General features: G+C 40.2%; 1 protein-coding gene across 13 annotated transcripts in view; it reads left to right on the plus strand.

Annotated features, from left to right (window-relative positions):
- Positions 1-27540, plus strand: part of rimbp2b (RIMS binding protein 2b) — a 108172-nt gene that overhangs the window by 70398 nt on the left and 10234 nt on the right. For 3 of the 13 annotated variants that reach the window (XR_009783172.1, XM_061730744.1, XM_061730754.1), the window contains exons 8-27: positions 2771-2791; positions 4517-4721; positions 5077-5225; positions 6484-6563; positions 7451-7560; positions 7637-8509; positions 10171-10239; positions 10749-10921; positions 12067-12738; positions 13858-14007; positions 16145-16306; positions 17702-18475; positions 19538-19646; positions 20128-20253; positions 22369-22550; positions 22659-22827; positions 22998-23060; positions 23315-23418; positions 26828-26854; positions 27331-27402. Coding sequence is in view for 12 of the 13 variants with exons in the window: in XM_061730744.1 (XP_061586728.1) it covers positions 2771-2791; positions 4517-4721; positions 5077-5225; positions 6484-6563; positions 7451-7560; positions 7637-8509; positions 10171-10239; positions 10749-10921; positions 12067-12738; positions 13858-14007; positions 16145-16306; positions 17702-18475; positions 19538-19646; positions 20128-20253; positions 22369-22550; positions 22659-22827; positions 22998-23060; positions 23315-23418; positions 26828-26854; positions 27331-27402 (4290 nt within the window). In the remaining variant the exon portion in view is untranslated. The remainder of the gene's footprint in view (positions 1-2770; positions 2792-4516; positions 4722-5076; positions 5226-6483; positions 6564-7450; positions 7561-7636; positions 8510-10170; positions 10240-10748; positions 10922-12066; positions 12739-13857; positions 14008-16144; positions 16307-17701; positions 18476-19537; positions 19647-20127; positions 20254-22368; positions 22551-22658; positions 22828-22997; positions 23061-23314; positions 23419-26827; positions 26855-27330; positions 27403-27540) is intronic. The other 10 variants (XM_061730745.1, XM_061730748.1, XM_061730746.1 and 7 more) reach the window with 9 other exon arrangements.

Raw genomic sequence — 27540 nt, forward strand, 5'->3', positions numbered from 1 at the left:
GCAAAAGGAGAGTCCATCAAAAGCCTCATCAAAAATGCATGCTGCCTACTGTGCATACAATATAGCACACAGCATGTACCGTGTACCGGCAGTCGTCATCAATACATAGTATGCTATCTTAAAAGTGATTATGCTATGGCATAAACCCATGGCCTCATGGGATACTCACTGCAAGATAAACCGATCAGTGGCACGCTGCAAATTTTCACAGAAGTAGCATACATTGGAAATATTTGTCACATACTGCAAATTGTGCAGTTGGTTGCATACTGAACACTTCATTTTGGCAAAATATGGACATTCGAGTAATATAATTTGAAATGACAGCCTCAGTTTAGTCTTTCCAAGCAGAAACAGATTTGGGCTAATTGTTTTATGGCAAACTCATTGTTTACTTCTAATTCAAATATAAAATCACTGTTTATTACCTTTAAAAATCCATGAATATTCTTGGCCAGGAGTAGACTGGAAAACTATTGATACTTTTCACAGTTTGCATCTGCATCCAAAAATGCAAGTTAGGGTGACACATAAAGAAGAAGCATCATCTCTGAACAGAAATGACGCTGATCTCAGATTACTTTGGAGGGTGTTAATGAGGGGTGTGACGAGATTTCGTACCACGAGATTTGTGAAAAAACTGTATTACGAAGCAGCCTGTAGAAGGAGCAACACATCCTCACTGCTAGTCTGCCAGAAAACCACAATAAGAAAAATGTATTTAGGTGTTTATTGAAGACTTTTGTAGACTCTAGCACCAAAGCTTGCATCGCTCTCACTCTTCTCAGCGAGCAGCATGTGCTGGGCCCTCCCTCCCTCCCTCCCTCTCAGGTAGCTCAGTCCTCCTGTAGCAGCTGCTCTCAGCTCAAGTCAGAGCGTTCACCCATCCACTCTGCAAATGAATCGCACATCCCCGAAGCCGCTTCTTGCTGATACTGACTGGCCCAGCGCCACAGAATAATAATTAATTATATATCATTATATTAATGTGATTATTATAATTATTCAATGGCAGGGCAGATATGATAGATATAATCAGGATAGAGGAGGGCTGGAATTGTGATATAAAAAAAATATGAGCAAAAAAAGGTGGTTTGCAGTTCTCTTTTTTTATATCTCCTACAACATGATTCTTTTCTTTGACAGCATCCATTACAATTACATAAAAATATGTAATTTGCTAACATTTAGGGCAGCCAGTAGCTACTTTCCTTAGTGAGGAGTTGGCAAAACTTCAGTCAACACAACAAATCCGTCGAAACTGACACAGAATATGTCCCCGCCACTTTGTAAAGTGTTTTTGTGGCAGCATTTTGGGTATCTGGTGGAAATAAAGCAAAAGATGGTGGAGCAGACAGGAGACATAGTTACTGCCCAAGGTCTCAGCTGCTGCCAGGAAATGTAATCATGCTCATTTACTGGAAAGAGAACATAACTATATATTTAGGGTGGGAAATGTAGCTGCTGATTGGTAATAAAAATATTTCCAGTTTTTTGCATTCTGTATTGGCAGAGATTTCTTTTTTCTATTTTACTAACTTATTTTTATGTTGTGGAAAAGCGGTACATTCTCAAAAGCCAATTTTAGTTCATGCATAGTTATATATATATATTGAAAGTTATAAAACAATAAACTTGCATTGTTTTGGCACCATGACAAATAAAAGGCTTTTTTGCCACACATTTCTTTCAACTCTTAAGTTTTCTTCAAGACAATGGAAAGATATCGTCTCATCTCGTTCTTGTGAACCCAATATCGTGTATCGTGTGTCGTGAGTTAAGGGTATCATCACACCTGTAGTATTTATGGTAAGTTGAATCATTTTCTCTGGTCAGATCAGTCAACATTTCCGTTTGCTTTTAGGAAAAACACTGGGTTCCATAATTTTTTATTATAAAGATTATCCTTGCTGTTATCAGCAGCAGATGCCAGCATCTGTGATGGTATTTGGGTCCAGGAGTACTCATGGCATGAGGAACTTGCATATGTGCTCCATTGATGCAAAGGTGTATTATAAAAATCTGGAGGTCTTTGGTTAGCTTTTTTCAGAACAATGCCAGATATGTTTCTACCTGACAAATCTGTCACCAAATCTGTCAGCAGTCTGTCACCTTAAAATGTTTGTATATCTTGAACAGGAAAATTAAGAAGAAAAGCTGATGAAATCTTGTATTGTGCAAAAATTGGCATATATTCCTCTTCCAAAACAATTAACATCCTTAGTTCCCAAATGATTATAAGTGTAATTAAAGAGAAGCTGATGAGACACAAAGGTAAACATCACCCTCTCCTGACATTTTCTTCCCTTTTAGTGTGTTGCAGGCCCACTTTTCCAGACTTTATTTTATTTTGTAACCACAGTGAAGTTGGTCCTTGACAAACTGTTCTGAAAAAGTTAAACAAATAAATAAAAATACATATTTAGGTTTTTGTTGCATTAATGAAAACTTCCCAACTTCTTTGAAAATTGAGTTTTTAATCATGCCTTGGCTTCATAATATTCTTAAAACTACTTCTAAAATACACGGTTAAATGTCAGTGTTGTAGAAACAGAGTTTTTACAAGATAATAAACTATAAAACCAAGCAAATGTCCAAAAAGTTTAATCCTTTCCTTCTATTAACCTTGTAATAAAGAAAGATGTATGTGCATGTTAAAGAGTGTAATTTAAAGCGTGTTATGCTTTCCAGATGTGTATGCGTGATCACATGTGCCATTTGTTTCCCACATCTCTTTTTATTATATGGGTGTGTGTTTATATTTATACAGAACCACTTGGACAGCATGCAGGTATTTCAGAATTGCTTTTATTTATTTACTTGCTCAATATTTTACACAACTTTAGCCATGTTGAGGGACCACCAAATGTAGTCTGGCCCAGGAGGGATGTATTACCACATTCAACAGACAAATGTTATAATTGGCTAAGAAGTGGTGAAAAGGAACATAATGTATAATGCAGTTATGAGCAAAGCATATGTGTGGAAGTCTTATTTTTTCCTCTTTAAAGAGTGATATTTCTTGAGCTTTACTTCCCACTCCGTTCTGTGTCACTATTTCTTTGAAAAGAGGACTCACTAGTGAAGTAGTTTGCTTTTTTTTGTTGAAAAGCTTGACTTTGACTGACAGCATCACCACACGTCTTTCTAATATAAAATGTATCTACACTAAGTGAACAGATGATGAAAATTCTTTTTTCATAAAATAGCAAAAAAAGTCACTCTGTATGCCAGATTCAGTTTTTTAAGATATATATATTTTTAACAACAATGCTTAAAAAAAACAAAACATTATAAACAGTGTAAACAAAATATATTTTTCACATACAAGGTTTAGTATTTTGGATGTAAAAAATGTGTATTAGCAAATAAGGCATTTCCAGCGTTCAATAATGAAATAATCCATTACTATGTAACCCTGCATGTTTATTATCCAGCATGTGTTTAAAACTTGCCGTACCCTGGAGCAAAGTATGATGCCATGAAACTAACACCTTTAAATTTACTCTCGGAAAAATTCAAGCTGTTGTCAGTGTTCTAGCAGCATGTTATATCTAGCAGCCGTCTGCATGCATGGAATGGACTCTATAAACGGGAGCAGCGAGCCTGGTTGTGTGTTGGGCAGTGCTAAAAAATTCCATGGTCGCATCAGCGTCTTTCAGAGCACCTTTAGTTCACTGTTCAGAAGTGAGTGCTGGTGGATTTCATCACTTAACTTGAGAAAAAACATGCTCCAGCGCCTGGAATTTTTGTTATACCTGCCCAATCAGCCATGTTATATGTCAGTGTTTGTGCATTGGAATGTCCTGCTCTTCAAATGTATGGAAGCTATTGTTTGATATTATTCTTATTGTCCTCATCTCATGAAAAGAGCATCGCCAACAATATTTAGTGACTATCCATTTCTGGCCACTTCAGATGTGACTTAAACACAGGGAACTAGTGCATTTACTGGGTACTATTCTGCTTCCTCAGTGGCTGGTCGACCCCTTTAGGAACGAACTGGACTGAAATTTAAACGCAGAGACAGTACTAGTTTGTAGATGTAAGCTATTGTTGGTTTTGATCTTTACATACTACTACAATAAGAAACATGTACAATATCATCAACTTCATCCTTTAAGACAGTTTGTGTAATCAAACTGCCTTTTTTTCTATATTGTTAAAATAATTGTACTGTACTGGTGCATGTGATTAGTATGACAACCTGTCAGTTGTTAAAACAGTCATTTGTAGTTTTTTCTATGTAATGACTGATATGTATTACGTCCAATCGTTAATGTCTTTCCAAGTTCTTTTTGTGTGTGTGAAAGGTAGCATAGTGTACTTGCCCTGTACATGATGAGGGAACTGTACCTAAGCTGTGGAGTCCTTATTTTTTGTTGTTCTTTCTTTTCTCTTTTTGTCTTCCTGACTTCCCCCCCCCATCTCTCTTCCCATCTGTTCATCCTTCCCTGTATGCCCGTCTCTGTCTCTCACTCCTCTTTCAACAACTCTCCGTCCTCGCCACTAACAGGCCAAAGTCAGAGAGCTGGAAGAGAAATGTCGGTCTCAGAGTGAGCAGTTCAACCTCCTGTCAAAAGAGCTGGAGAAGTTCCGGCTCCAGGCCGGGAAGTTTGATATCCTCAGCACTGAACCCTTAACTGTGTGCGAGTCTCCTGGCTCTCCGAACAAATCTTTGTCACAGCTCCTTAATGGATTGGCTGCTCCCATAGGGAAAGGTACGTTTGCGTCTTCATAGATAATTAGTTCTTTAAAAAAAAAATGTTTTCTTTTAAACTAGAAATACAGGCATTAGTATTTACACATATATTTAGAACAAAGAATGTCTATATTGATACAGTCCCGGAGTTGCTTTTCTTTCTATTTAATTTTACTTTACGTACATGTAGCTCACTTTAAACCACTGAACAGCTGAATAATGTCATTTTTCATGAAAATGTGTCATCTCTTAAACTTAAACTTTTTTCAGAAAATGCAACGGTTATAACTATTGCTGGTGTTTCTCATGGCTAGCATCAGTTGTGCTATATTGTGGTGTGGGATCTGATTACAGTTGTTATCTTTGTTGTGCAGGCAATGAGGCCCCAACAAGTAGGTCTTTGATATCTGAATTCATTCGACCACTCCAGATCAGTGGAGACAAGCCTGAGCTCGTCTCTGTTAAGCCAACGTTCCTCAGTCGCAGTCGAGCCAGCACTCAGGCACAGGCTTTCCTTTCTGAGGTACCTGTTAACTGTTGGCTTGTTTCCAGCATTGCTCTTACTATATCTCATATTTCTCTTTTTCAAACCCAGTTCATGTCAGTGCAACCCGAAAGTTATGTGAATCTCAAGCATCATATCAGACAGAAGGGAATGTCATGAGCTCCGCGCTGCACAAGACAAGACTATGCTTTTTTTTAGACATGGGATAGGCAACTCCGGTCCTCGAGGGCCACTGTCCTGCAAGTTTGAGATGTTTTCTTGTTTCATCACACCCTGATACAAGTAGCTATGTCATTAAGAGACTTGTGTAGACCTTGATGACAAGTTGGTGATGACTATTGATATGAATTAGGTGTGTTAAAGTTGGGAAACAAGGACCAAAGTTGCACATCCCTGTTTTAGACACTTTTCCCAATCCTTTTTTTTTCCTACAAATAAATGATTTGACTCATTGTACATGAAAAAACAAAACTTAAGAGTGCCCGTGAAACAGTATAAAGGAGTTGAATTCACCAATGTTAGATCCACTACCTCCTTCGCATATTTTCTGTCCTTTAGTATGAACGCCACTCTTTAATCTTGCGAATACCTGGAGAGCAGGTCTCATTGAGACTTCCCATTACTACTCTTGAAGCTCTACTGTATTGGATTGATAAAATAATGCTTTAAATACAGGTTTAAATATTTAACAGGAAATATTGTATGCAGAGCGGTCATCTCTGGAATGGACTCCCGAATGAAATTAAATTGGTATCAGATAGCAGAATCTTTGCATCCATGGTTAAGAACTGGCTGAAAACACAACAGGATTGTACCCACTTTTGAAATGTTGTTACTGTGTGTGTTGTAATGCGTGTTGAGAGGAAGTGAATGAGTGAGCGAGTATGTGTATGATGTGTGGAGATTGTGGGATTATGTGACTGTTTATTTTGTGATTGTTTTTAAATAGATGTAATTTTATATTTTGTATTATAGGTCCTAGATATTGTTGTATTGTATTTTATTGTTAGAAAAGCCCAACTAGGGACAGGAGTTTCAAATTAGCAATAGCTATAAACTCTATGTGCAGAACATCAGTTGCTGTCATTGTAGTGAAACTATGTTTAAACTGCATTGTCCCTATCAACTAAACCAATAAAATAAAAATAAGTTCTTTGCAGTATACACCTTTTCCAAAATATGTTCATGTGGGAGATTAGTATGCGGTGAACAGTGAAAACATAAGATGCATTTGATCCTGTAAGTTGAATCATATGTGCATTTTCCTTTTTTCCAGATGGACAAAGAACTTAGCTCAACTACCAGGACCAAACCACGCTTCACAGGGAAGGTTCGACTGTGTGTTGCTCGATATAGGTATGTGTTTAAAATGTACTTCTGCTATTCACAACACATCTTTTCCTGTGACATAAAGCTGTTACTGTTAATAAGTTATTTCAGATCCTCGTAGCGCTTTAACTTATTAAATATTTTTCTTGGTTTCACTGTTAACAGGGCTGTGTGCTACTGTAACTACAGCACCATACCCACATACAGCACATGTGACTACTGACAGAGTTGGCCAAAAATTGGTTTTAACTTAAATGAAAAGAAAGGTTATGTATAAGAATTTACTAAGAATATTTTTGGTTTCTCAGCCTCTGTTCTGACCTTTGGTCTTAAGGATGATTGTTTCTTGCACTAAAAAAATTATCTGTCAGAACAAAAAACTAATTACGACTCACAGCACACAATTATGTGAAAGAGCTGTCAACCCACAGTGCCCTCAGTTCTCTCATGCATGTTAAAAACCAGAATGATTAACAAAGGTCAAACAAGCAAAGTGGCCAATGGCACTTTGTGTGAATAATTTACCTTTTTGGAAAGTATGGAGCAAATGTTTAGATCTGTATTTTTTTTTTTTTTTTTCAATATCTTTTTATTTCACAAAAGAAAGGCAATCACAAACATCCTAAATAACAGTAGGTCTTACAATTTTCTTTTGTGCACACAAGCCAAATCTCGCCTACAACCCACCCCTCCCACCACCCCCCCCAAAAAAACACAAAAACATACACACAAAATAAATAAAAAATAAATAAACTGTAAAAAAAAAAAAAATAATATCCTGCATTTTTTGTTATGTAGTTGTAAATTATATGTGTCATTTAATAAATATAAACTGCTGCTTAAATCAAATGTTTTGTCCAGGATTAGAGATCCGTATTTGATGTTTAATTGATGACTGATTTTTGCAACTGTAGTTACAATCCATATGACGGGCCTAATGAGCATCCAGAGGCAGAGCTCCCCCTGGTGGCAGGGAAGTACCTCTACGTTTATGGAACAATGGATGAGGATGGCTTTTACGAAGGTTTGACTATCTTTTAAAGTGTGCTACCTTTTATAGTTAATCACCACGTTACCAGGTATCTACTTTTTTTTTTCAGGAGAGCTGCTGGATGGACAGCGGGGACTTGTCCCATCTAACTTTGTGGATTTTATCCAAGATGAGGGGACGGCCTCTGTCCAACACAGAGACACAGTGGCTAAAGAGCCTGGCTACCTCAACCACAGTAGCCTGGGCCATCAGCGACCTGCGGTCAGCACAGGAACTGGAACGGGCATAAGCAGCCTGCTGTCGCTCAGTAAACTAGACTGTCTACGCACCAGCAGCTTAGGCTTGGACCTCCTGGGTTCCTCCAGCAATGGGACAGGAACCTTGGATGTCAATATTGATGAAGTTGGTGAAAACATTGTGCCTTATCCCCGCCGCATCAACCTGATTAAACAACTGGCCAAGAGTGTGATTATCGGCTGGGATCCTCCAGTGGTCCCACCGGGCTGGGGCTCCATCAGTGGCTACAATGTATTGGTGGATAAGGAGGTTCGCATGAGCGTCCCCTACGGGGGCAGGACGAAGTCTCTTATAGAAAAGCTCAATTTGGTCACTAACACATACCGCATCTCAGTGCAGAGCATAACCGACCGGGGCCCATCAGACGAACTCCGATGCACTCTTCTTGTGGGAAAAGATGTGGTAGTGGCACCTTACTACCTGCGGGTGGACAGCATCACACAGAGCTCTGCTGAGCTCTCTTGGATGCCCAGCAACAGCAATTACAGTCACACTATCTTTCTCAATGGTGCAGAGTATGACATGGTCAAGGCTGGGGGCTATAAGTACAAGTTTTTTAACTTGAAGCCAATGACAGTTTACAAGGTAAAGGTTGTTGCACAGCCACATCAGGTGCCTTGGCAACTTCCAATGGATCAAAGGGAGAAGAAGGAAATCTCTGTGGAGTTTTGCACTCAGCCAGCAGGTTAGCCTCTTACACATTACTCACTTTACTGTTTTATTGGTTGGTTAAACAAAATGGTCTTGAGTTTGTATGACTACAGGCTGACTGAGATTTTGTGTGCAAATATAATAATATACATATTTGGAAATACTACTAATACAGAGAAATGGTGTATGTTTACTCATTTAAAACCTCAGTCTTTAATGTCATTGGTTGTGTGACTTTAGCAGCATACAGTTGTTGAGGTGAATGTCGACTATTTACCCATCTAGTAGACCATGACTGATGTTGATTGAACTGCCCATTTAACCAACCTTTAAATTTAAGTCTGAGTCCAAGTCTTCTTCTGTCATTGCTTATCTTTCAATGGTTAAGAAGAAAACATCTATCCCTTTAAGACCAAAACGCTTTGTCAGTTTTGCCTGGTTTATGGTGTTGGGCAGTGGTTTCCCAGTGTATTTTCAGTGATACCAGCTGCCTTCTGTGCCTAGACTCAAGTTTGATAAAGACTACTTGTAAATGTATCAAAAATGTGCAAAATTTTAAAATGTTCAGGGTTAATGATAACTCCCCTGTCCAATGTAATGGACAATCTTCAAGGGGTCTTTTTTGGGTTCAGATTTATCTAAAAGCTGAGAATTTAGATTCACCATCCAACATCTATTTGTTTATTTCACCTCATGGTTAAGACCATTACAATTAAAAACATAAAAATCCCATGTCATTGTTGCCCCGAACCCCCTTTGCTTTGAACTCAAAGAAGGTTGTATGTGTGCGAAACGGTAATAAAACACATATTGGGATACATGAGGGCATATTTATGAGAGATTTGAAGGGAAAAGGGAGCTACATGAAACTGGAATCATGTGCCAAATTACTGTAAATAGTAAGAAAAGATTTCTTTCTTATAAGATTTTTTTTCTTAGTGTTACCTGGATTCTCCCTGCAGACTTTCTCACGACTGCAAATTCTTTAAAGCAAAAATGCAGTAAGATTGATGATATTCACAGCCAGCTACACAGCTTATTATGTCTATTTGTTCAAGGTTCAGGTTATCAACCTGTGTGTGTGTGTTCATATAATTCTTATTTTATTTTTATTTTTGTACGACATACCTGTAGTCATCTTCTTTTAACATGAAAAACCAAAGAACACACCAGATATGTAAACAGTGAAAAAGATTAGAAAACAAAGCACTATAAGAATAAGAAGACTGAAGCCTAAATTTGCATTTTCTGTGGGCAGCTTTTGTGGCAGCTGATGCTGAGAGTTCATTGAATAATCTATGTATTGGATATGTAAATTATAGGAGCTTCGAATAGTCTCAGTATCGGTTGCAGACAGTGGCTGTCAATAAGGAAGACAGTGTCTGGAAGCGCTATAGTAGGCTTTCACACTCTGCATGTGTTCATCAAGCAAGTCACTTCATTAGTCCTTTTATTTCCATATCAATCACGAGCCCCACAAGTCCACTGCCTGAAAGTCAGTTTATGCAATTTGTTTCCAGAAATAATGGAAGTGGCCACACTGAAAAATTCATTTGCACTCTCCTTTCACTTTGCAGTGCAGCTTGTTGTTAAAGACAAAGTACACTTTGAAAATATCTGGCTTTTTTAAAGTGTGTTGCCTGCTCACAGACAGTCAATAAATGATGTTAAAACTGTGCTAATGTACATTCTCAGACACTGACACAGCTCCACATTGCTGCATAGAGATACTGCTAAGTGGATCTGGTCACTACATGACTCCAGGTGAGCTGCAGCACTGCATAGATGGGTGTGGTGGTTAGTACGCAGGTAGCTTTGACAGACAGGAAATAGCAAACCATGTTTTACTGAATCTTTATAAAAAATGTCTGCAACTATCTGGCAACAGGATATTGTTGTACAAATGCTGATTGCTGAATTTTGGCAAACATTGAGTTTTCAACCACTGTAACACCTGCCCCCAATACAAATACAAATGCATGCGTGAGAAAAAATGACAATAACATGAGCTTCAGTACAACAAAATAATCTTAAGTACTACATTTGGGCATGAAAGAGTATTACTGTTGAGCTGTGAGATGTGAGGCACATAGTTCATCTGGAGTCAGAATATCCTTATTTCATAACATAGTAAAGTAGATGCTGAATTCAGAGGTCTTTGACACTGAGTTCATTGCATTATATTTTTTTTCTTTTTTTTTTATTAAAAAGGCATGAAAGGTGCAGAATTGTCTAAAGCTGTGAGAACGGTGCTTCTTTTTCACCCCATGCAGTGTCTGTCATGTGCTCCTCAGGGCCACCTCTTCCCCCCCAGGAGGTGCAGGTCCAGTGTGGCCAGACTCCGGGGCTCTTACAGGTCAGATGGAAACCACCACCCCTGACACCTTCAGGGACATCCAATGGGGCCAGTGTAATTGGCTACGCTGTGTGCACAAAGGGGCAAAAGGTAGTTTGTTTTTTTCATGTTTAGTTTTTTCTGAGTTGCCTGTGTTGATGTTAGATATTATCTTTGGATGGTTACAGTTGTTAGATGTGCTCTATTGCCATCTCCTGGAGAAGTGATTTAATACTTGTATCCCATCTGTAGAGCTGGCCTTTTCAAGTATTAGCTGCTCACCAAGGTCCACACATGACTCTTTATGAGCAATTAATTAGAATCAGGTGCATTAGAGCTGGGAAACATCTTAAACATACAGGACATCAGCCCTGAAGGACCAGACTTGAAGAGCCCTGATCTAAGGACAAGAACAAAAGACTGGAATTAACAAAAACAAAAATTAATTTCCCTTGGATCAAAGTTGTCTCATAACTTCAGTGTTATTTCACTGAAGGCCAGGATCCTGGGCAGATTAAGAAAAAGTATTTGACCATTCTCCAAGTGGTGTGATTTAGTAAAGTAAGGAGAAAAAACACCAAACACAAATCTTTTCCTGCAAATCTCTAATGTCCCTGCCTCCTGACACGCATCCACTAGAGCACACACTTATATGTAGTTGAAATGGGCTGCCCCTAACAGATGTAAAAGCCTGATCTCTATGGTAATGATATTTTGCTTAATCATTAATCTGATATGTCTCAGGCGTCAGTGGAACTGTTAATCTTCAATGAACCTTGTCTGATCTGGTCTGAAAAGATCTATGATTGGTTGAAGAGTTTTACCATAAGATACATATTCTGAGGCCTGAAAACAGAAGTGGACCCAAGTAGATTTTCCTCAAGGATTATTTCAACTAAAATATGCATTTATGGACACACACACACACACACACACACACACACACACACACACACACACACACACACACACACACACACACACACACACACACACACACACACACACACACACAGAGAACGCTGCCTACTTCAACAGTATCTAAAAAAAACTGGTTAGAATTCAACATTACAAATGTCATAGTAGGTTTTAATTGATTTCAAATGTTTTACTAAGCAAGTGTTTCCCTACAATCAGAGTGCACAAGTGATACAATAATGTATATTTATTTCAAGAGAAATAAATAGAGTGCTTGTAAATACTGTTAACTCTGAACCACCCTCTTGTAAAACTGTTTGCTTCCTCTGTGAATCCAGATAGCAGAGGTCTTATATCCCACAGCAGACTTTGTGGCCGTGGACTTGAGCAGGATTCAGGGTCTGGAAGCCAGGGAAGTCATTGTGAGGACATTATCAACCCAAGGAGAGTCTCAGGATTCACCTGTGGCTATCATCCCACACAACCTCTTGGGCTCCCCGCGCCTTTCCCACAGAGCCACAGCACCTCCCACTTCTATGCCGCACCCAGTGCCACAGCCCCACCCAGTGCACTCCCAAACGCATCCTCCTTACCCGTCAACATATCCCCCGAATCACCCTCAGCCCCACGTGCAGCCTCTGCCAGGAGTCCAGCCCCACACTCTACCCCACTCACAACCACACTCACAGCCCACCCGCCACCCTCCTCTTCAACCTCAGCCTCATTTTCACCGCCACTCCATTCCCAAGTCAAAAGCATCAATAAGTGCCAGAGAGCCAGAAACCAAAGAGCATGAAGTCAGCCGTCGGTCAGCACAGCCCTGGGAGCGCTCCCCGTCTCCACTGCCTCCCATGCACGGACCCAACCTGGAGCCGCCGCACTTCCCATCACGGCGATCCCCCTCTCCTCAGAGGATCCTGCCACAGCCTCAGGGAGTCCCCATCCCCAACACCATCGCCAAGGCCATGGCCAGGGAAGCCGCCCAGAGAGCATTTGCTGAGGGAAACCGGGTGCGTAAGGGTTCACTTATTAAACAGAATTTCCAAATTTGATAGGCGTTAGATCTGACCCTAGAAATCAGATTTCTCTCATGAGCTGAGTGAGCGTGTGAGTCACGATGATGAGATAATGACACTTATTTCTATTGTTGAAACCATTAACACAAGAATTCAATACAATCTCAGATAGCAAAAAATGCAAAATCCTAAACATGGCCCAAATCTGCCTTTCGTTTGGGCTTTTTGCCCACCCCTGGCCCTAAAAAGACGTTGAGTGACAGCGAGCCGGACAACACATGACACCACCTAGGGCTGGGCGATATGGACCAAAAGTCATATCTCGATATTTTCTAGCTGAATGGCGATACTTGATATATATCTCGATATTTTTTCTGTGCCATAATTGGGGTTTCCCCCAAAGCATTATAGCATAGCTTCTCTGTTAGCATCTCTGTTAGCTTCATTTTTTTCTGAGGCAAACCCTTAAAAAAACAGTCAGTTTTAATACAAAGCCTCGTGCCAAATGTCACACAGGTACATTTATTAACAGAGGTCTGCACAATATCAAAATGTATAAAACAAATGAAATAAAAATAAACTGCCTGCATATATAGAATAAAAATGCTTCTTGAATAAAATAAAACAAATAGGCCTATCCCTTTCCTGCACAACAATTAAATTAAAATACACTGTACAATAACAGGCAGACTTTTCAACTGAGGTTGATTAGTTGTGCAAATAACAAAACATTTGTGCAAATCTCAAATAAAACATTCAAGTCAATTTGTCACAAAATAAGCTATATCAAAATCATTAAATTTTTTATTTTTTTTTTTAAATCGATATAAACGATATTTTCTCGTACCATATCGCATTTGAAAATATATCGATATATATTAAAATCTCGATATATCGCCCAGCCCTAACACCACCCCAATAAGACCCAGGTCTTGACCTTTGGTCTGTCTTCCAACTGTTATGTCTGGCCCACATAACTCTTGCCAGTGCCATTATTGAGCCAGTAATACAAAAGAAGCCCCGATTAGGACCAAACGTGTCCATTTTTTTGAAAATGTTCTGTGGGGATGTGTCTTTTCATCTTACCAAAAAGTCTAACGTTTCTCTTGACAGGTTGAGAAAAGGAATATCTTTAGTGATCGAGTTAATGCCTTGCATCCAGTAAACTCTGATGAGGAGGAGGATGGTTATGACTCTCCTCACGCAAGAAGGAGAGGAGCCTCAGTGGATGAATTTCTTAGAGGCTCAGAGTTGGGCAGACAGGTACTCTATTGAATTCACAAACTCTGCTTGCCCTAACAATGCATGTGCAGTTCTTGTTCATAAGAGGAGCATAAGATCACTTACCTGTGACTTGACTTTGATGTATTTATTTATTGAACAATCTTAACTTCTGAAGCTATGTATGTATTTTGTACAACTGGAGTTTACTCTGCTTTATTTCAACAATTGTACTTCACATAGTGTAGATTCATTAGAGGTTTTATTAATGCACTATGTGGCTTTTCAGAAATAGATTTTGGCTCTGCAGTCATTAAACATGTTTACATAAACATGTCAGACAGTAAACTAGCTAAACAATCACTGAATTAAAGGTCAAAGCTACTTCTCCACTGGTACAGTGATGCATTAAACAGAACTTAAAAGAGTACACATTTGGATAAAAAAGGAAAAAAAATGCCTGGTTATTTGTTTCTTGAGTAGGCGATATTACTGAGGAATTGCAGTGAAACGCTAAATGTTTGTGAGGTGTTCTTTACACAGCAGTGGACCAACATGCCTTCACACCTATGTACAGGAGTGATGGAAATTTACAGGGCATGTTTGCAGAACACTAGTGTCATTTACTGGAGCTATTTAGATGTATTTTTGAGGTTTTGTGAACATTTCTTTTTATTTAAATTGATCTTTAAAACCATTAATTCAGAAATATAGATGATTCTAAAGGTTAATAAACTTCTCTCTTTAGGCCCTTAGATACTAAATGCTTACATTCTGGCATTCTGTAACATTTCCGTAAAAGTGGGCCACCAATTTGACTGCACTGGCCTTTAAATACTGGCTCAAGCAAGAGAGAAAAATCCTGCAAACGTGTGTCATTACACACGTGAAACTTGTATTCCGGAGGCAAAGTGTGACTTGACATCGTGTGTGTGTCACATTCATTGCATTTATGGTAAATAAATAATGATTTTATAAAAATCATATAGTGAGAGGCGTATGGACAAGAGAGGTGAGTGTGCAGCGTGCTGATGTGTAGTTGATCGGGAGGGCATTGAACAGTGTAACTAGGCAGATTCAGCTGCTTGTACAGCATCAGTACAGTAAATAAAAACGTTACGGCTCCTCTAGCTGGAAACGTCCAGGTGTTCCTCACCAGCTGCTGTTTCACTTGTGAGCAGGTTTTAACTACGAGCGCTGCTTGTGCCTGGAGCAAAATGAATCTCCGCTGTGCTTACGACTATAGTTGGCACACGTACAACTTGATCAGAAAGTTGTTAAATTCTCACACTTCTCACTCCGTTACAGAATGGGGGGATGACCTTTACATACACGAGCGGTCGCTCCTTTTTTACTCCTTTTGCTCTGGCAGAAAAAAAGAGGTGTTCATTTTGCGCCTTTTCGGAAAGTGACTCCTACATACAGTCACCATGGCTGGAAAGGGGGGAAATGTTCTACAAAGAAATGCCTAAGCTGCTTTCCAGACAGGCGGAAAATCTGAGAGGTAAGTTTTTAAACTTAGCCAAAAACGTCAGGAAATTTGTGTTTGGTAGATTATTTCTTTGTTGTACCAATGCTTCTTAGCAATAAATCTTATACCATTGGAAACCCTGCTTATTTCTCCTTTTAAATTATACCACATTTGTAAGGAACATGCATTTGTGGGATGAGTATGTGGGCTGCACACATGAAAAATGTGTCAAATCTTCTCTGCCAATGCCAAACAACTTATTTTGCTGCTGCTATTGACTCTTGTTTTGAGCTTCTGGTACTCCCAGTCGATTGTGGAGGAGCGTTACGTTCAGTGATGAGTCCAGATTCTGGCTACGGCAGTTGGATTGTAGTGTCAAACTTATTTCCGGACTGCTGGTTTCGTGCATGTAAGGACACTTGTTTGCAGGATTTTTCTCTCTTGCTGTGGCCATGTAAAGAGCAAAGGAGTACAACTGGTGGCCCACGTTTATAGCTACAAAATGCCAGTATGTAAGCACCCTTTGAACATAATGCAGTGTAGTGCAGTTATTATTACTGTGATATCCTCTCTGCAGTGCAAAGTCTTCCATTTATGTCCTTGGGCAAAATCAGTTCGCAGGGAAAAAAGATCTGATGATCTGAATCATTGGAACTTTTTGATCTCTATTTAGTTAATATCCATTCAACTTTCCCTTGTTTTCTTTAGTATCATTATCACCACTACAGCCACAGTGAGGATTACCATACAGAGAGCAGCCGGGGCTCTGACCTGTCTGACATATTGGAGGAGGATGAGGAGGATCTTTACTCTGAGATGCAGTTGGAGGAGGGCCGTAGGCGCAGTATCAACTCTCACAACACTCTAAAGGTACATGCCTAATTGAACACCTTTATTCTGTGGTAATCAGGTGCCAGATGAAACAGTGATGTGGAAAAGGATGGGTCTGCAGGCTGCAGAGGAACCTGCAGGGTCTCACATGCTCTTGCCTGGCTGAAGTCCCATGCCTTGTCTTAGCCCAGCCTGCACCACCTCCCCTCCTGCACTGCTTTGTCATTCCAGGCTGAGCTCACGTAATGGCTCTGTACACATGATTGTAAAAACTGCATGTGCTGCTAATTAAAAGTACTAATGTTGCATATTTTTTTATTTATTTATTTTTTTTAGTTAGACTTGCGCTATATTTTGATGTTCTTGATATTAATATACTGTACTGTATCAAAGGGTCATGGCATAACAAGTGCATATGGGAATCTCATTTAAGTGAGTACTTAAATGGAAATATTCACTTTTGTTTACTTTTTCGTGTTTACTTTTGTCGTGTCCCGATGTTTAATTTCAATGTCATTGTTAACATTGTCGGCACCGTCTTCATTTATCCTGTCAGTGTGGATGTGTGGATGCAAAGACAGTCTACAAAACATTTTCTTGTGAGAGTGGGAGACACTGTAGAGATTGGTGCTGATTAGACTGTGTTACGTTAAACTATTAGAAACTGGTACAAATCCCTGATGGTAAGCTTAGCAGATCCCTTTACTTGTCCTGTAAAATGTGTTGGGGTAATAGCTTGGTCTTGAGGGGTTTCTAATGGTTATTAACTCTGCATACATCAATACTCCAGGACTTCTTTCCATTAGCATTTTTGCACATTTCCGTCGTTTTTACAGAGACACTATTCTTTGAAAAACTGTATAGTCATGATTAAAGAAATGTTAATTGGAAGTTGTTATATTAATTGCAACAGGTTAATTTTCAGATTTTTTTCTGCTGCTGTTTTTCTCAAAACTCTGAGAAGTAAGTTATGTAAGTTTCGGTAAATTGTCAACTGATACTCCCACTCACTCGTCTTCATACTTTTTAAAGATTTTACTTTGTTGACGTTTTCATTTCCTGTGACACTAATTATGCCTATTATTTTTTTTGTTGGGACATTATTTTCATGTGTTTACTTTCTATGAATGTGTGTCCTTGTAAGATGATGCTTCATCTTTGGGCTTCGACAGATTCCTGTTCAGAGCATGCCATTTCCTCTTCATGGAATGAGATTGCATGTATTTCTGCATTGCCACAAATAACTAATTCTGTCTTTATTTTGTCTTTTCCTCCCCATTTGTTCTATTCACAAACTGTGTTGTTTCCTGCCTGTTCTAAAACCTTCGAAAAACCTTTCAACCCCCCCTCAAAACAATTAAAAAACTGAAACTTTTAAACTGACTCTGAATGAACTGTGACATCATGGAACATCACCTCATGACAATGACATAGGCATATTACAAGCGTCAGGACTTAGCTGATGAACGAGACTGTTGGGATCTCCAGAGGGAGGTGGTAAAGCAGAAGTCCCTCCGTAGTAAGCGTCTCCACAGCATCCCGGAGGTGGCTGAGGAAGAGTCGGACAGCATAGACAGCATGGGTCAGCGCCTGTGCTTTGAAGGCGATGTGCAGCCAGGGACGCCACACAGTCGGCGGAGGATCTACCCCCGGGACACTCGCATGCAGGACCATCCCAGCCACAAGAGTTGTCGTCTGCAGCGCCAGCGGTCCTCTCCTCGTTTCACCGACAGTCGCTTTGGTTACTACGCTGAGGAGCGCAACTTTGGACGGCCCAGTCGGCAGAACACCAAGAGTCCTGACAGCGGTTTAGACTGCGGCAGTGAGGAAGAGGGCTCCCTAGGACGGGGTCATCGAGGGTACTATGCCCACGGGAGCCCCATGCAAGTGCCTGTGCGAGTCATCCACTGTGAGGGGCCAGTGGAAAGGCGTGCGCTGGCTATGGGCCGTAAGCGAACTCTGACCCGCCAGTGCAGCATGGAGCAGGATTTCTCTGACATCCCGGCGACTGTAGCCAAGCCCGTGCACACGGGTGACTTCAGGAACAGGGAGCACTTTGGGCGTGGACGGGAGGTTGGGCCACGAAACTACTCCAGGGAAGGGGCCCTGAGCGAGGGCAGGATTAACGAGCTGGACAGGGTCTATTACAGCCCCCACAGGGAGACTAGGGCCCAGTCATTGTCCAGGCTCAACAGGGACCAGCCACTGGTGTGTGATTCAGACTTTCTGCTGTATTTTCCATCAGCAAGCCGCAGCCATTCTATTTTCTTAATGTCTGTTTTTATAATTAACCCCTTCCTTTCATTTAACTTTTTTTTCTCTCATTCTTGGCAAGATGTCATGTTCATGGTTGGCCTTCTTTGATTTCCTGTTTTGTGTGAATTACTTTGCTTGTATTCAGAATGTTATGTAGAGTTTGGAGTAAGGTTTTCACTTATCTAAAGGCCATTTAACTAAGTTTTGTCTTCTCATGTCTTTGAGGAGAAAGACTCCATTTAAAGGAAAGTCTGTGTGCAGTGCATGGAGACATGCTGCTCCTGTCTTCTCTTCCCCGCCTGTGCCCCTCTCTCTGCCAGCTGCATATGCCGCTAGTGTCTTCTTCGCCGAGCTGCAGTCATACTGGAGTTTTGTGTCTGCATCTCCTGCCTTTCATTACTTCTCATACATAAAGGCCAACTCAAGACTTGATGCCTGGAGGGATTCATTTAGTCCATGTGCACCACCTCATGCTTGTCCTCTTCAGTTGTCTCATCAAAAAAAAACACACATTTGTTGTTCATCATAACTTTATTATTAACATATATGTTGTGATTATTGTAATGCGTCAACAGCTTAGGGGTAATACAATGTTGGTTTTGGCCATACAACCATAACTTCGCCATGTTGTCAGCAATTGTTATGCTCTTCATCATCACACTCATCACGTCCGTCTTCGACACTGTCATTGGCTTCCTTTTCTCATCAAGGAGCTGACATGCACAGGGCAAAACAAACTACACAAATGGTCTTTAGCGAAACCCTTTCTGAATTTAAATCCACGTTGTGTTGATTTACTTGTTTTGATGATTTGTGGGGTTTCTTTATAATTTTTTATTCCGTACTTTTTATTATTATTTTGCTGTCCTTAGGACAAAAGGAAGCCACATCCTTTGTTCTTATGGTTTTAGTTGTTTAAAGAGAATTGCAAGATCTTTTAAATCATTTCAAACGTCGGAATGGGGTTGGAGTGCTAATATCGTACCTTTTTTTTCTTTCTTTCACTCTATGAAGATCATTGGGAAATCGTCATCACGTGGAAGCCCGGATCATCTGGACCACTCCGGGAGGAGGCCGGTTCACATCGGCACCCCTCCTCAGCGACGACCCATCCCATCCATTGGTTAGTGAGGTCACCACATGAGGATCTCCACCTGCAGGGCCACTGATGTTTGTCCTATTTATACCATGTTTCTCTTACCCATATCAGCCGAGCTGAACATCTCTCCCATAGAGCTTTAACAGCCACGTAGATCTTTTTGGTGGGGTTTTTGTGCACTCTGTAGCTGCCCATCCTCATGAGCTGGATTTGCCAAATGTTCATATGCAGTTTTGCAGGAAACTTATCCTAGACACACGCCCTGTCCCTGCATTTACTGTGGGCTTAACATGTTTACTTGACCATCAATCTGACCTCCCCCAAACAGTGCAAACATTGCTGTTTTACACCCAGAGACTCCAGAGTGAAACCTGTTGCCTTGTGCACCCCATATCTCAGGGCAACCTCATCATCCTCCTGTCTCAGCATGAGTGAATGGGCCATGGGGTAGAGTGTGTCTGCGGGGGATATCTGACCATAACGTTGTGATTGGTGTTTTCTGTAGAGATCACCATGGACAGTAACAGTGAGGGGAGTGAGGGGAACCTCTCACCCGTCAAGGAGGATGTTTACTATGGCAGTGTAGCTCGACGCAGGATATGGCGATCTTTGTCCTCAGAGGATCAATATGGTATGTTGTGCAGCTTCTCTCCAAGATGACAATTCACCTTTATAATGCCAGAAAAGACCAAGAATCGCTCTTGGAAATATGCTGTGATATCATTATGGTCTTTGTTCTGTGCTGGCCGGTTAGCAGCTTTTTAAGTTTAGCTTAGCTGAATAACCCTGACTGGGGATGGCAAGACTGGCCACTTTCCCTGCTGCTGCTGAAGAATGAATATCCCTTCCCTGTATGTATTCCTACACCTTCAGTCCCAAAGAACCCAAACCCACCCAGTGTTCCCATTCACCCTCCATTTCCAGGCCCCTCTCCACTAGGGTGGCCACCCGTCCCGTAAAATACGGAATTGTCCTTTATTTGAGAAAAAAATGTTGCGTCCCGTATTGAACTAATACGGGACGCGATTTGTACTGTATTTTCATTAACTTTTACACCATAGTCTAGTTGAATTATTGAAATAAGTTAACTTTTACACCATATTCTAGTTGAATTATTGAAATAAATTAACTTTTAAACCATATTCTAGTTGAATTATTGAAATAAATTAACTTTTACACCATATTCTAGTTGAATTATTGAAATAAATTAACCTTTACACCATATTCTAGTTGAATTATTGAAATAAATTAACTTTTACACCATAGTCTAGTTGAATTATTGAAATAAATTAACCTTTACACCATATTCTAGTTGAATTATTGAAATAAATTAACTTTTACACCATATTCTAGTTGAATTATTGAAATAAATTAACTTTTACACCATATTCTAGTTGAATTATTGAAATAAATTAACTTTTACACTATATTCTTCACCCGTAGGCTATATTATACATTTGGGCTGATGTGGACATACAGTAGCATAGGAGGCTATTTCAGTTGCTAGTATGGTTGGCTGTCTGTACAGTCATGCAAGTTCAATGCTATTAAAGCACTTTAAACTTTAAATCAAAGCATTTTGTTTTTTTATATAAAAATGTTATATAAAAATAAACACATTTTTATTCAGTTTAGTAGTTTGGGGGCTTTTTTCTTTTGGCTCCTGCGCTGCTGAAATCAGGGCGTCCCTTATTTCTATTTCTGAAAGGTGGCAACCCTACTCTCCACTCTGCCACAACCTACCCCCCTTCCTTTTCCTTCCTTTGACCGCAGCTGTCCTTCCTTCTTCCTCCTTTTTCCTTTGTGAGACAGCAAATAGTTCAGGTATTCATTTTGCATGACCCTTTTACAAAACATCGAGAAGGAAAGACACATTATTGGTTGAATCGGCGCATCCTTGCATTTGTGGTATCACACGATTGCATATTCATTAACTTTGATGCCATCTAAATCAAAGATCACTCAACATCCTCCAAACAGCATATCTAACTCAGAGCTTATATTTACTCTCTGCCATTTAAACATTTAACATGGTGATCCGTGAAAAGCATGGGAAACTGATATCAGGTTCATACCTTCCCCCTCACTGTCCCTGATATCTGCGTTGCCAGGAACTGCTGGGGCATTTGATGTTTTATCTCCCATTGGAACATTTAGCGTTTGCCTTCTTACCATCGCACATCGATTCAAGATGTGGCCTAAGTGCATCACTTTACACCTGCATTTGATGAATGGAATGCTCTTGTTGTCATGTGTAATCCCAGGAGAAGCATGCATGTAAACCAGCCTCTGTGAGATAAGGCAGTGAAACAGCAATGAACAATAGTCCAGTGTTACCTGTGTCCTCTTGATGTGCACTGTCATTCAGTTTCCCTTGCACCCTAAAAACTGCTTGACGTGTGTTTCCTTTCTGTGGTGTGTTGTACTGTCCTTTGTGATATTTGGTAACTGACATGCCAGCAAGAAAGATGTGTGAACAAAGAACCTTACTGTTCAATTTTTATTTATAACAGACGATCTATCAGTAAGTGAACGCGACAAGAGTTTCAGTATTCCAAAAGAAACAGATCCACAATAAAACTGCAATTATGGCATACGGCGTCTGGCTCTTTTTTCACGCATGTATCTCATCACCCTGTCCCCTTGTCAGCTCTAACAAAGAGACATCTTCTACTCTCATTGCCGTTACAGCCAGCGTGGCTGTATAAGGCTGGTAGTAGCAGCAGAAGCCTCCTCTATGTTTCAGACGGCTATGGCGGGCGCAGACACGGGCGGGGACGGCGATCACCTGATTATTTTGAGGAATCTGAGCCAGAGGACCTGACCCGTGTGTTTGTGGCTTTGTTCGACTACGACCCCCTGTCTATGTCCCCCAACCCGGATGCTGCAGATGAGGAGCTGCCATTCAAGGAAGGCCAGATCATTAAGGTGGTGGCTTCATTCCTGATGCTGTTAATCAATTACTCATTGATGTTTCATTCCAGATGGAAAAAAAAAAAACGTCACTGTATATCAACCTTTGATTTGTTATTTTAGGTGTTTGGGAATAAAGACATAGATGGATTCTACCGGGCAGAGATCCGAGACAGAGTGGGATTGATCCCCTGTAACATGGTCTCTGAGATCCAAACAGAGGATGATGACATGGCTGAGCAGCTCCTCAAGCAGGGCTTCCTCCCACTCAATACTCCTGTGGAGAAGTTGGGTAAGACAGGATCTTTCACGTTACTTTTTTATTCTCTCTCTTTCTCTTTCTCTGTTGCTCTGTGTCTGTCTGGCCAACTTTCAATGCTGTTCCCAACTTTCTTTTACTGACTCGCTTCTCCTTTCTTCTACCCTTCCGACTTAATTACATTTTTCTGCTTTCCTGTGAAGTGAACTCCGACCGTTTCAAAGACGGACGCTCAGTAAATCGCAGGTCCAGAAAGTCCAAGAGAGGTCTGTGTGCACTGAGATGCCGCTGTGCTTTCTGCTTCAGCTTTGCTTTTTCACATACCTTATTCATTTGTAAAAAAAAAAGTTATTCCTGGCTAATAGCATGGACTAAGTTTACACTGAAAGCTGCATTATCTTAAAACGCCCTCCGGTTAACTTTGTGTCGTAAACATGTCATCACAGTTTGGGTGAGGGTTTTATCTTCTTACCACAGATTAGTCTCTTTTTGTTTCTGCATTTCTTTCCCCACTTCACAGAAAGAAATAGGCGGAGCGGGCGTCAACATCCGATGTCAACTCGGAGAATGGTGGCTCTGTATGACTACGACCCCCGAGAGAGCTCCCCAAACGTTGATGTGGAGGTACTGACTGCCACTTTTCTTTTGCACAGACCACTCATCCACACGTTATAAAAGCCATCATTAAAATATGCAAAGTACAAGACTGTAGAAGCTATCCTGTTTGTGCCATTTGATTTTTGAAGGAGACATATTATGACTATTTTCAAAAGTAGATGCAGTTTCTTGAGGTCTTATTGAATTTTCTGTGATGTGCTTTGGTTTAAATATCATGGGGATATCACTGTACATTCGCTGACATTTTTAGACTTGCGGTGGCAAACAGAGCAGCACGGGTGTGTTGTAAAGGCCAAAGCCGTTGCCCTATTTCACAATTTTCTAGAAAATAATCTTCATCAGCAACCACATTTTGTTTCTTTCTTTGCTATCACATACTTCCGCCCCTGAACAAGTTGTGGTTTCAGCAGGATTGTGACTTATGTTTTCTCCTGTTTGGAGGTTGTATATTATGTATACAGTGGGGCAAAACAAGTATTTAGTCAGCCACCAATTGTGCAAGTTCTCCCACTTAAAAAGATGAGAGAGGCCTGTCATTTTCATCATAGGTACACTCCAACTATGAGAGACAGATGGGGGGAAAGAATCCAGGAAATCACATTGTGGGATTTTTAGTGAATGAACTGGTAAATTCCTCAGTAAAATAAGTATTTGGTCACCTACAAACAAGCAAGATTTCTGGCTTTCACAAACCTGTAACTCCTTCTTTAAGAGGCTCCTCTGTCCTCCACTCGGTACCTGCATTAATGGCACCTGTTTTAACTGGTTATCAGTATAAAAGACACCTGTCCACAACCTCAAACAGTCACACTCTAAACTCCACTATGGTCAAGACCAAAGAGCTGTCAAAGGACGTGAGAAACAACATTGTAGATCTGCACCAGGCTGGGAAGACTGAATCTGGAATACGTACATTAGCAGCTTGGTGGGAAGAAATCAAATGTTGGAGCAATTATTAGAAAATGGAAGACATACAAGCCCACTGATAATCTCCCTCCATCTGGGGCTCCACGCAAGATCTCACCCCCCGTGGGGTAAAAATGACCACAAGAACGGTGAGTAACCATCCCAGAACCACACAGGGACCTAGTGAATGACCTGCAGAGAGCTGGGACCAAAGTAACAAAGTACCATCAGTAACACACTACGCTGCCAGGGACTCAGATCCTGCAGTGCCAGACGTGTCTCCCCTGCTTAAGCCAGTACATGTCCAGGCCCGTCTGAAGTTTGCTAGAGAGCATTTGGATGATGCAGAAGAGGATTGGGAGAATGTTATATGGTCAGATGAAACCAAAATAGAACTTTTTGGTGGAAACACAACTTGTCGTGTTTGGAGGAGAAAGAAAGCTGAGTTGCATCCAAAGAACACCAAACCTACTGTGAAGCATGGAGGTGGAAACATCATCATGGGGATGTTTTTCTGCAAAGGGATCAGGACGACTGATCCGTGTAAGGGAAAGAATGAATGGGGCCATGTATCGTGAGATTTTGAGTGAAAACATCCTTCCATCAGCAGGGCATTGAAGATGAAACGTGGTTGGGTCTTTCATCATGACAATGATCCCAAACACATCGCCCAGGCAACGAAGGAGTGGCTTCGTAAGAAACATTTCAAGGTCCTGGAGTGGCCAAGCCAGTCTCCAGATCTCAACCCATAGAAAATCTTTAGAGGGAGTTGAAAGTCCGTGTTGTCCAGCGACAGCCCCAAAACATCACTGCTCTAGAGGAGATCTGATGGAGGAATGGACCAAAATACCAGCAACAGTGTAGAAAAACCTTGTGAAGACTTACAGAAAACATTTGACCTCTGTCATTGCCAACAAATTATTGAGAGGAACTTTTGTTATTTATGGAGGATTATTTGTGCCAAAATTAAATAAATAAATACATCATTAATTAATTAAAATGGGAATGAAATATATCATTAATTAATTAAATGTGTCATTAATTAATTAAAATTAGAATGAAATATGTCATTAATTAATTAAAATACAATTCATTTTAAGTAAAAATATATATTTATTATTTCAGCATTTAATTAATTAATGACACATTTAATTAATGATTTCGTGTTGCGTGTGAATCATGAAATGTAAAACTGCATTTAATTAATTAATGACACATTTAATTAATGATTTCGTGTTGCTGAATCATGAAATGTAAATGTAAAACTGTCAGTTTCACTTGTCAAACTCAGTGGGCGGAGCTAACGCAAATCTAGTGGAATCCACTGCTTTGGTCTGAAACTGGAGGTAAGAGGAGCCTTTCTAAACATGACAGCTGTGAGTTGCGTGTTGTAGAGAGTTGCGTGATGCAGCAGCAGGTATCTGCTGTGACGGAGCCGCTGGAGCCGGAGGAGTTCTGCTCAGAGCTTCTTCAATTAAACTCACTGCTTCTCTCAGCAGCTCTGGGCAGGATTTTGACATTTTGTACACCTTGCTGTTTCAACATTTGTGGTTAGAGGACCGAGGTTTCAATGGTCGCCAATAACATTTTGGAGTAGAGTATCCAAACCAACGTAGAGGTGAATAGCGCCACCTAGTGTATCGTAATGTGTTCACAACATGGATGTATGGTTCACAAGCCCTGCAACAATCCATTATGTGGATTCGATTTGCCTTGACTTGATGTGCAGGGGAACCAATGAGGTGTTTGGAATCCGCCCACTGAGTTTGACGAGTGAAACTGACAGTTTTACATTTACATTTCATGATTCAGCAACACGAAATCATTAATTAAATGTGTCATTAATTAATTAAATGCTGAAATAATAAATATATATTTTTACTTAAAATGAATTGTATTTTAATTAATTAATTACATATTTCATTCTAATTTTAATTAATTAATGACACATTTAATTAATTAATGACATATTTCATTCCCATTTTAATTAATGAATGATGTATTTATTTATTTAATTTTGGCACAAAAAATCCTCCATAGTTATTGACCAAATAGTTATTTTCCACTATAATTTGCAAATACATTCTTTAAAAATCAGACAATGTGATTTCCTGGATTTTTTTTTTTTTATTTTGTCTCTCATAGTTGAGATATTCCTGCAATGAAAATTACAGGTCTCTATCTCTATCTAATCTTTTTAAGTGGAAGAACTTGCACAGTTGGTGCCTCACTAAATACTTTTTTGCCCCACTGTATATATAGCTAATAAGAAGCCATCTACCCAAGTTACTCATTACAGCTACTTCATATTTGTATTTACCAGAGTGGTTCAGTCTTTTGTTGTCTATAAGGGCTATTGCAAAACTGTGGTTGAATAAGGTGTCAATATAGCACTGTGTAGCTAGATCATTAAAAGTACTCTCGTGTGCTCTCGCCGTGCTGTTTTGTTTGGCCCTCCCCCTTGGTTTCACTTACTCTCACCTTTCTATTGGCACTGCCACCGAGACAGTGTGAAGGCCACAGACTGAATGAGGAGGTGAGTGAGGATCCAGAGGGCACAATACCTTCTATCTGTGTGTGTTTTCTCCCCCGTTTGTTGGAGTGCAAAGAAGGCAGTTTGGCTTCAAATGACAGGCCACAGCCCTCTGTCCCCCCATACACTGCCTGAGCCAGCATTTCCCCTCCTCGGTTTGGTCTTTTGTGTCAACTTCTCTCCTACTCTGCACATGCTATGTTTGGTTTGTGTGGTATTAAGAATGCCATTGGAGAGATGTGTCCAGTGTGTTGCAATCCTGTCTTCAAAGTTACATTTGATGCATTTACAGACTGAACTGATGTGTTTTAAGATGCATCGCAATTGATTTGGAGAAGGAAGCACAACATTTCAAACTCATCAAACCCCCAAGACATTTGATGTTTACTTGCAAATCTTTGGCACATTTAAACTGCTGATAACGAGAACACAGCATAACTGGGCAGATGCATGTTAAGGTGTGTTTTCTTTTTTTGCAGGCTGAACTCACTTTCTGTGCCGGTGATGTTATCACTGTTTTTGGTGAAATAGATGAAGATGGATTTTATTATGTAAGTGCACAATAGCTGTATTTGTCAGCAGACTAAGCAATATGAAGCCTTTTCAAATCTCAAAAGTCCAATGTACGTGTAATGACCGATTACACCTCAGCTTTTTCCTCCTCGTCTTCATCCGAATCAGAATCAGAA

The sequence above is a fragment of the Cololabis saira genome, chromosome 9 (genome assembly GCF_033807715.1).
Source record: "Cololabis saira isolate AMF1-May2022 chromosome 9, fColSai1.1, whole genome shotgun sequence".
In the NCBI taxonomy this organism is placed as follows: Eukaryota; Metazoa; Chordata; class Actinopteri; order Beloniformes; family Belonidae; genus Cololabis; species Cololabis saira.